The sequence below is a fragment of the Mya arenaria genome, chromosome 2 (assembly GCF_026914265.1).
Source record: "Mya arenaria isolate MELC-2E11 chromosome 2, ASM2691426v1".
Taxonomy (NCBI): domain Eukaryota; kingdom Metazoa; phylum Mollusca; class Bivalvia; order Myida; family Myidae; genus Mya; species Mya arenaria.
Window position 1 is genome coordinate 52,254,919 of NC_069123.1, and position 11,457 is coordinate 52,266,375.

General features: G+C 40.9%; 1 protein-coding gene across 1 annotated transcript; it reads left to right on the forward strand.

Annotated features, from left to right (window-relative positions):
- The first annotated feature begins 4,063 nt into the window (after positions 1-4,063).
- LOC128215658 (uncharacterized) lies at positions 4,064-5,729 on the forward strand. Its single transcript, XM_052922331.1, has 5 exons — positions 4,064-4,339; positions 4,907-4,988; positions 5,116-5,238; positions 5,354-5,540; positions 5,670-5,729. Exons 1-5 carry the CDS (start codon positions 4,064-4,066, stop codon positions 5,683-5,685), a joined length of 684 nt encoding a protein of 227 aa, XP_052778291.1. The 3' UTR covers positions 5,686-5,729.
- The last annotated feature ends 5,728 nt before the right edge of the window (positions 5,730-11,457 follow it).

Genomic DNA, 11,457 nt, shown 5'->3' on the forward strand with positions numbered 1-11,457 from the left:
AACGTCAAGGCCATGACTCCACTACAAAATGTCACACCGAACGTCAAGGCCACGACTCCATTACAAAATGACAAAATGTCACACCAAACGTCAAGGCCACGATTCCACTAAAGAATGAAAAAATGTCACTCCGAACGTCAAGGCCACGATTCCACTAAAGAATGACAAAATGTCACACCGAACGTCAAGGCCACGATTACACTAAAGCATGACAAAATGTCACATCGAACGTCAAGGCCACGATTCCACTAAAGAATGACAAAATGTCACATCGAACGTCAAGGCCACGATTCCACTAAAGCATGACAAAATGTCACACCGAACGTCAAGGCCACGATTCCACTAAAGAATGAAAAAATGTCACTCCGAACGTCAAGGCCACGATTCCACTTAAGAATGACAAAATGTCACATCGAACGTCAAGGCCACGATTCCACTACAAAATGACACATCGAACGTCAAGGCCACGATTCCACAACAGAATGACAAAAAGTCACATCGAACGTCAAGGCCACGATTCCACAACAGAATGACAAAAAGTCACATCGAACGTGAAGGCCACGATTTCACAACAGAATGACAAAATGTCACACCGAACGTCAAGGCCACGATTCCACCAAAGAATGAAAAAATGTCACACCGAACGTCAAGGCCACGATTCCACCTAAAGAATGAAAAAATGTCACTCCGAACGTCAAGGCCACGATTCCACTAAAGAATGACAAAATGTCACACGAACGTCAAGGCCACGACTCCACTACAAATGTCACAACGAACGTCAAGGCACGATTCCACTACAAAATGACACATCGAACGTCAGGCCACGATTCCACAACAGAATGACAAAAAGTCACATCGAAACGTCAAGGCCACGATTCCACAAACAGAATGACAAAAAGTCACACGAACGTCAATTTATTTTCACTACGCACAAAAGAGTTCCAGAATTTTTTTTACATTTTTACTAAATTTTGTTTAACTGAGGTGGGAGAAAAAGCATCTACCATAGCCGCTCGCAGTGTAAGATAGGTTCATCTCGACCCTCGCGCAGGGTGTTTTGCGGATCCTCGGTAAAACTCGTTTCCGCAAAACACCCTACGCTCTGGTCGTGATGAACCTATCATACACTCTTGGCCATGGAAGATACTTATAATCTATATTCACAGCAAAACTGCAGAAAGCAATGCACAATAATGTTACAAATGTGGACCCTTGTGGTACAATCGCTAACTGTGCCTGTAACCTAAGTGAGATATGTATCACTGTTTCTTTACATAATAAAACATAATAAATATTATGAAACATACAACCAAAATGTAATAAAAAGGCGCTGTTCGTGTCTGAATTATCATCATCTTCAATAAGCATGAACATGTGAGTTTACTGCTTGTGCATACACTCAATGACACAACATCTGCACAATCGCACCTGAAACATTCTACATAAGCATTAATTAAGCGAGTTTCTGTACGCTGTGTTTATCACTTAGATCACGAAGCTCACATGAATATACTAAATTTACTTTATTGAATCAAGGAATTAAAATTACCAGGACGAGTTTGAAATGTTGATTTACTTGATTGAATATTTATGTTATTTGTAGCCTAATGCACCCGTCAATTGTAACCATGCCCCCCTCCAGGTCCGGGGTTATACCGGGGATAGCCGGGGAAGTGGGCCGTGTTTTTACCTATCAGGTGGTCCCGCAGTGCCGGGTGAATGCGGTGGTTTTGTCTTCGCGTAAAATATAGCGGGGAATTTGCCTTACCGAGGCGTGCGGGGACATTTGGCGGGGATTTGACCATCAGTTCGTCCCCACAGGCGGAGATTTTACCCGGGTTTGGCTGGACCGAAAGTCAAAGTCCCCGCTATTCTGCGGACCTGATGGGTGGGCGTGGTTACAATTGACTGGTGCATAATATGATGAAAATATCGTGCACTGCCTACAAAATTCGGGACTGGGTCAAGTGGAGTGTAACGGATGGTCAGTTCGTCAAATGGAAAACACAACATCTTGTTAATTTTCTCGAGAGAACATGTACACGGTGATGATGCACAGCGGTTTGTTGTGGGTCAAGTATGATACAGGGGTATGTGCGGTCAAAAACAATATTACACGGTCAAAATCTAGAGGACACATGTTCGGCCAAAATCATTCAAACATAGTCGGATTGTTTTTCTGCATAAATATTAGGTCAATGTTTATATGGATTATTTACAGTCAAAATCAAGGTCACAAGGTCAAACGAAAGAAAAACGTGAGCACTAGCAACCGCCAATGCGTTATTTTTGTGTCGATATTGAGTCATGTTAACCTATGTAACCTTATTCAAGTCTATGTACCATCAATAACTAGGACATTAGGCGACTATAAATTAATTGCTAGATTTTCATCCCCACTGCCCCCTCTTTTTCTGCTGCCCGTTAAATTTTATTGACTCAACTAGGATCTGTATTTGCGTACATCGGACCAGTACCGAGCGGGAACGACCTTTAGTTTTTCTTACGGTGTCGATGTATAACATTCATATGTAAAAAAAGAGAATGTTAACGATTATGTTCGTGGTACGTATATAACTCATGTATGTGGTCCCTTATACAATAAGAAAGAACATGAACACATATTCAACGGTCCCTTATACAATAAGAAAGAACATGAACACATATTCAACGGTGAAACAGACATCTAAGAGAAGAAATTGCCGCCCCCGCCATATATAAAAAGAAATTGATGGAAATCACACAATTTAATTTTATTGGCCATATGTCAAACATTTGAAGATCATTAATTGATGATAATCGAGCATCCACCTTTTACACTTTATCAATAAGACATTGAGAAAAGAGCAGGCGATATACGGCCATGCTGGCCTACCTTAACATACATCGAATTGCGAAAGGGCTTTGCACAATAAGGACAAACATTCATATCTAGTATTAACATTAAGATACAATATCAAAATGTGATATCTATTAATGTCTGTTATCTACGGTGGCACAGAGGTGACATCCGCAACACTTAATTTGAGACGAAGAGTGTACAGTGACGCTCGTTCTGTTGTTGACTTCGTTGTCAACTCGATCGAGAATTCTGGACGCAATCATGGCTACAGAATCATGCGACAACGATGCGTAGCGAATGGATTGAGCGTACGGACACACGATATGGCAACCATCCTCCGTATATCAGGGGGTCCAACGTGAAATGTGTTCGCCGAATTTTAAGTGAGGGAAATTGTGTGAAGCCGAATAAAATGGCGGCGTTGAACTGAATTTCGGTGTTTCAAGGATGTATTTTCACCTGGTAAGTAAGTTATATCACCGTTCTCGCAATATAAATACGCCTACCCGGAGACCACACGTGTAAGCATCTCTCGTTTTTTTAACCTATGTTTCTAGAGGCATTAACAAAAAAGTTATTGAATGTATACACTTAGTAACTTGAGACCTCAACTTAGTAAATTAAGGCCACAACTTACTAAATTGTGGCCACAACTTAGTAAATTGTGGCCACAATTTACTAAGTTGAGGCCTCATGTTACTAAGTTGTGGCCACAATTTAGTAAGTTGTGGCCTCAAGTTACTAAGTTGTGGCCACAATTTACTAAGTTGTGGCCACAATTTATTAAGTTGTGGCCTCAATTTACTAAGTTGAGGCCTCAAGTTACTAAGTTGTGGCCTCAAGTTACAAAGTTGTGGCCTCAATTTAGTAAGTTGTGGCCTCAAGTTATTAAGTTGTGGCCACAATTAACTAAGTTGTGGCCACACTTTACTAAGTTGTGGCCTCAATTTACTAAGTTGTGGCCTCAAGTTAGTAAGTTGTGGCCACAATTTAATAAGTTGTGGCCTCAATTTACTAAGTTGTGGCCTCAAGTTAGTAAGCTGTGGCCACAATATAAATAAAGTGTTGCGGATGTCACCTCTGTGCCACCGTAGTTATCGGCATTCGATTGACTACTACGATAGAGTTGATTATGTAGATACAGTTGAAGGGTTAATGAAATAGACAGAAGATCGACGGAAGAAACTAGCCATGTGGTGTCAGAAAGCGTGTGTGCTTATAATGATTCTCACCCGAATAATTCAACTGGAATGCGCTCCGACCGAGCCGCCGCCAATATGCTGCCTTCCCAAGCAGTATGAGGCGTTCCTGTTCCTGTCGAGTGGTGCAGTTGACGTTGGCACGAATTACGGATTTGGGTACAGCAACGGCACGGTGGCGATAGCGTTTGACGGCACACGTCAGTTGACGTACATTCACGCCAAGACCGACAATTTCCTTTCGCTGTACCCGATACCTATACCAGAGGATTATTTAAATATCATCGACTATAAAAATGTAAGTATTCTGTGGCAAGCCTAACGAAATTAATCTTTATGGAAAAATAAATATATTGGATGACATTAATCTTATCACTTTTGTTAATGATAGGTTTCATTAAATATACGGATATAAACGCATTTTAGCCGACATAAAGATACACAAGTCCAAGTTTTTGAAACGTTTTCTTTTTAAAAAAAACATCCTACAAAACTACCATTCTTTAAAAGCCTGTGAGACCAGTTTAAATACACAGCAGCAGCAGCAGCAGCAGCAGCAGCAGCAGCAGCAGCAGCAGCAGTAACAACCACAAAAATAACAATTACAACCTTTTCGAGACTTGCATTGTCATATTGATTGCTCAAACATCTTCAACGTCCCGTCAGATAAATCATGACGAAGGCTGCGATGGATAAATATATCAGTCACGACAGTCATACAACACTTTATAGACAGGTCGCCTTTAACTGGGCGCCTTGGATATATTTTCAAAAACGCAAAGGGTATTGATAGCATGACAACAGTACATGTAGTTCCTTTCCAAATCTAAGAACGATGTAACAACAAACGCCTGAATGTTTACAGAATGTCCAGTGGCGCGTGTATAGTGACGGCTCCTGTGATACGCTCGACGTTGGCTTGCCGTTGTTTAAGGAATGCATACCCGGTACGTCATAACGAAATATGAGAGGAGAGTTCAGTGTATATAACATCGCTGATGTCTTGACCTCATTGAAAATAATTTCTATACTCGATGGCATAACTAATAACGTTGACCATAACGACCATTGTAGGGAACGCGACCCTTCTGTCACGAGGCCGCATAGGGAATTCCGAACAGGAAGTCGCAACATACCTTTTCCGGCAAAGAATTTACCTGGATCCAGATGAGATCACAGTTACCGTGCGCATGTCGGGTAAAAAATGATGCATTTGTGCACTGATGTCTACTGTTAACTTCTTTTTTTCTCGGCTTTAGTCCATGTCAACACTTATTGGGCATATTACCACCTCCACCGTCTGTTTATCTAGACTCCACGCCTGGCGAATGCATTCCGGTCCGCGGTACCGTTTCCAGCGCTTACGTATTTGACAGCAACAAGAACGTAGACATCGCCGTCTATGACGTGCTCGACTTTACCCCGGGCATAAGAAACCCAGACGTCTTCAACAAACCGAGCCAGTGCAACAACTCAACGGTGTTGCATGAAAAGAACAGGTAAATAAAACGTAAATATTTGTTTTCCTATCTATTTTTTTTTAATACGGTGGTGTTTATTTTTAGTTATTATTTCAAACGTTTTCAACTTTTATTTACGTTCATTGATAACATTTCTGCTCTTTTCAGACTAACTATGACTTAAAGTCAAAGACGATTGGAAATTGCCGATCAGTGACGAATAACTAAAAGCCAAGAAACAATAAATTGTCGGATTACCGTTGAAGTTTGTGGACGTTGTAAAAATCATGAGAATAGGCATAGAATAGCCTGAACTGGCAATACATGTGTTAAACCACACCTTTCAGAAATAATACATGTGTTTCAAAGTACCTCTCTCTGATTTCTATGTTAGTGTTTTTGTTTGGTTTTCTTAACGATTGGGAGCAGCTCGGAGGCGGCCTATCATTTAGAAGCCCTTAAATAAAACTAACCTTCTTAGTGTAAAGCAAGAAATTTCCCGCGAATGCCTCTAAGCTGACGTGTGTGCATTCGCGAGCTTCTTAAAAACCTTACTGATTAAATTCGAAACATGCCTTTATGAGCTGAAAGATAAAACGTTAATCTGTTGAGCGATCCCTTAAGAGAAGCCATACGCCTGAACAGGAAACTAGCTTTGAAGTTTGAGGAACAAAAAGGATTGTTTTTAACACCACGGCCGAATCATGATTTAATGAGTAATGGTGTCCAATGATGATTTGATGATTTCAATTATTTGGATAAATAGGTAAAGACATTTGATTCATTAACGAGCTATCATTATCAGCCAATATCATCACTGTGTGGGAAGGGACACCGGATATAGTTCAAAAGGTGATAAGTAAACAGACAATTATGAAGTTGTTTTAATTTACCAGAGGTAAGATCTTGCTGTGTTAACGCATATCTACCGTATCCACAAATGAAGCAAGTGTTTGAACTAATAGCTGAATGCTAAATTTGGCCAATGGTATGCTTTAAAGTGCTTACGATTTAGCAGACCTCGTAAAAGGTTTCTTCAAATCTGAGATGATCACCTCAAAACTTACTGAATTTCGACAAGTATTGTTATTTTTAGGAAATATATCGAATAAATAAAAAATCTGAATCGAAGGATTTCACAAGAATAAGCTCAACTATTTTTATTGTAAGAAATGGCAATGTAACTTTTAAACTGTTAAAGATATGCCCTTAGAAATGTTCACAGTACTGTACTGGGGATAGCCGTATTATGTACTGGGGATAGCTTCAAAGTTGAGAAATGAGTGTCCTGGTGATAACATGTAAAATGGGACAAACATTTATAGTAACACTGTTAATATACACTATACATGTATATGTCTATTTCGAACTTTCAAATAATCTGCAAAAAGTGAGAGTACATTTTGATAAGAAATTATTGAGCAAACTTTAGTTAACAATGAGTTGATCCGTGCTCTCCTAAATGAACGTATAAATGCAAGCTGCGTAAATATCAGGGATTCGTCACAATACATTCTTTCTCACTGAAGTGAACGAGCAGAGACCATTATTTTGTTCTAAGTAATACCAACATCGACCCAAGCTTAGAACAAAGCTTTACGTGTTCCAATTGTGATCACAATATCCCTACTGGTGACTTTCTGTTTGCAAAAACGTACCTACTTGATTTACAAAGCAATATTATATATATGAATAGCAAACACCACAAAAATTCTACGGCCATATGTTTTGTGTTTCTCAATAAATCAGATTACCGGCGTATTTCAAATATTTAGATATTGATGCTTGTGAAAAAACACATCATGGTTGACTAATATGTATGAATGAAACAGTTTTAAGTGTATACAGATACAAAGAACAACAAGATGTTTTTGCTCTCATCACTTGATATTGACAACATCGAACAATTTCCCTCGAGCTCGCGTATAGATAAATAGCCGTAATCATTATCACAGTCTCGTTTTTCTAAATACATCGTTACTATCCTCAGTCCACTTAATAGCTATCCCCTATATATCATATTGATATTTTACACATTACTAGATTATGTAATTACAATGAAATCGCTCGATTCAGTTTTTATTCTTACTTTCAATTTGTTGATTTATGTTTGAAATCGTACCACATAAATGAACATTTGTGAGCAATCATGCAACTTTCGGCGAGAATTGGGCTATTATACAAAAGAGGAGACACATTTCCATCATAGACGTATATTGCACAGGATCAAGTTATTCAAAACTCTTCGATTTTGTTAAATATATCACCATAAAATACAAAAAATGATAGAAAACTGTCCATGTGTCAAAACCAAACGCTTATCGAGTGATCACTTTTTGAGCTATATCCGGTGTCCGTTCCCACACAGTGATCATTGAGGCATTGATAATCGAGGCCACATAACCTTTAGCGAATAAAGCATTTGCCATTCCCAGTTTTCGTTATACTAGTTTCACCACCATTGCATTTGCCGGCTACGATAACATACAAAAAAAAGACATAACTTACTTTGCGAATATTATTTCACCACACTGTTCCGATGACCACAATGGACGCGGCGATGTTTTTCTTCAATTTTGCTATGTTGACGCTGTTGGTCGGACTCCAGGCTACACCGGGCGAGTCACGCCCTGCGAGTGGTTTGGAGCCCATCTGCTGCTTCCCCATGCAATACGAGGCCTTTATGGTCGTTGCTACAGGCGCCGTCAACACTGGACAATACGGCTACGCTAACGGAACCGTAATTGTGGCGTTCGATGGTGTACGTCAGCTCACGTTTTTCCATGAAGACACACTATCAGTGACAACAAGCTGGCCTATTCCCATCCCGCAGATCTTCGCAGACATTTTGGACTATGAATCTGTGAGTTAGATACCGTTCATGTTACCCTTAAACGTTAACAATTTGTTTTTCTTATAATGCACAATACCTTTATCTCTGTTGTATACCATATGGTGATATGCCGATACATTGAACAATCTGTTCTGTATGTTAACCAGAATGTTCAATGGCGGGTGTATGCGGACGAGTCATGTGACACACTGGAGGTGGGCCTGCCGCTCTACCAAGAGTGCATCCCAGGTCAGTAACACGTTCAATATAATTAAAAGAGATTGAAAACCATTGTTAAACAACCGTATCCAATGAAAGAATTAATTTTACTATTGCGTTGCAGACGATATAATTAATTATATTAAAACCGTCAATGTTTCGTAGGTAATGCAACGCTGATAGCACGAGGTTCCCTGGGGGATAGTAGTCTAACCGTTGCCACGTTCTTGTTCCGGGACAGGATCTACCTCGACCCGTATGAAATCACGATCACCGTCCATATTAACGGTAGGTCTTTAACCAGCATAAGATATCACTCCGTGTCCATACCATACCAAAGGTATGCCCCCCCCCTCCTCCCATCCCCGACCGTCCATATCAACGGTAGCCTCTCACTAGGATGAGATTACCAATATCAAAGGTAGCCCCCGCCTGTATGAGATCATACTCACCGTCATTATGTACGGTATGTCCTGGACCCGCATAGGATCACACTCCCTGTTTATATCAATGTTAAGTCCTAGACCCGCATGGGATCTCATTCCCCGTTCATATCAATGTTAAGTCGTAGAGGCGCATGAAATCACACTCACCGTTCATGTCAATGTTAAGTCCTAGACAAGCATGAGATCACACTCACCATTCATGTCAATGTTAAGTCTTAGACTCTCATGAAATTACAATCACCGTTCATGTCAATGTTCAGTCCTAGACTCGCATGAAATCACAATCACCGTTCATGTCAATGTTAAGTCCTAGACTCGCATGAGATCAGACTCACGGTTCATGTCAACGTTAAGTCCTAGACCCACATGAAATCACACTCACGGTTCATGTCAATGTTAAGTCCTAGACCCGCATGAGATCACAATCACCGTTCATGTCAACGTTAAGTCCTAGACCCGCATGAGATCACAATCACCGTTCATGTCAACGTTAAGTCCTAGACCCGCATGAAATCACACTCACCGTTCATGTCAATGTTAAGTCCTAGACTCGCATGAAATCACACTAGACCCGCATGAAATCACACTCGCCGTTCATGTCAACGTTAAGTCCTAGACGGTTCATGTCAATGTTGAGTCCTAGACTCGCATGAGATCACAATCACGGTTCATGTTAATGTTAAGTCCTAGACCCGCATGAGATCACACTCACGGTTCATGTTAATGTTAAGTCCTAGACCCGCATGATATCACACTCACCGTTCATGTTAATGTTAAGTCCTAGACCCGCATGAGATCACACTCACCGTTCATGTCAATGTTAAGTCCTAGACCCGCATGAGATCACACTCACCGTTCATGTCAATGTTAAGTCCTAGACCCGCATGAGATCACACTCACCGTTCATGTCAATGTTAGGACCTAGACCCGCATGAGATCACACTCACCGTTCATGTCAACGTTAAGTCCTAGACCCGCATGAAATCACACTCACCGTTCATGTCAATGTTAAGTCCTAGACTCGCATGAGATCACACTCACGGTTCATGTCAATGTTAAGTCCTAGACTCGTATGAAATCACACTCACCGTTCATGTCAACGTTAAGTCCTAGACCCGCATGAGATCAAAATCACCGTTCATGTCAACGTTAAGTCCTAGACCCGCATGAGATCACAATCACAGTTCATGTCAATGTTAAGTCCTAGACCCGGATAAGATCACACTCACGGTTCATGTCAATGTTAAGTCCTACACTCACCGTTCATGTCAATGTTAAGTCCTAGACTCGCATGATCCCACACTCACGGTTCATGTCAACGTTAAGTCCTAGACCCGCATGAAATCACAATCACCGTTCATGTCAATGTTAAGTCCTAGACTCGCATGAGATCACACTCACCGTTCATGTCAACGTTAAGTCCTAGAATCGCATGAAATCACACTCACCGTTCATGTCAACGTTAAGTCCTAGAATCGCATGAGATCACAATCACCGTTAATTTCAACGTTAAGTCCTAGACTCGCATGATCCCACACTCACCGTTCATGTCAATGTTAAGTCCTAGACTCGCATGAGATCACAATCACCGTTCATGTCAATGTTAAGTCCTAGACCCGCATGAAATCACAATCGCCGTTCATGTCAATGTTAAGTCCTAGACTCGCATGAGATCACAATCACCGCTAATGTCAATGTTAAGTCCTTGACTCGCATGAAATCACACTCATCGTTTATGTCAACGTTAAGTCCTAGACTCGCATGAAATCACACTCACCGTTCATGTCAATGTTAAGTCCTAGACCCGCATGAAATCACACTCAACGTTCATGTCAACGTTAAGTCCTAGACCCGCATGAAATCACACTCACCGTTCATGTCAATGTTAAGTCCTAGACCCGCATAAGATCACACCCACCGTTCATGTCAACGTTAAGTCATAGACTCGCATGAAATCACACTCACCGTTCATGTCAACGTTAAGTCCTAGACCCGCATGAAATCACACTCACCGTTCATGTCAATGTTAAGTCCTAGAATCGCATGAAATCACACTCACCGTTCATGTCAATGTTATGTCCTAGACTCGCATGAGATCACATTCACCGTTCATGTCAATGTTAAGTCCTAGACTCGCATGAAATCACACTCACCGTTCATTCAATGTTAAGTCCTAGACTCGCATGAAATCACACTCACCGTTCATGTCAACGTTAAATCCTAGACCCGCATGAAATCACACTCACCGTTCATGTCAATGTTAAGTCCTAGACTCGCATGAAATCACACTCACCGTTCATGTCAATGTTAAGTCCTAGACTCGCATGAAATCCCACTAGACCCGCATGAAATCACACTCACCGTTCATGTCAACGTTAAGTCCTAGACGGTTCATGTCAATGTTGAGTCCTAGACCCGCATGAGATCACAATCACCGTTCGTTAAGTTCTAGACCCGC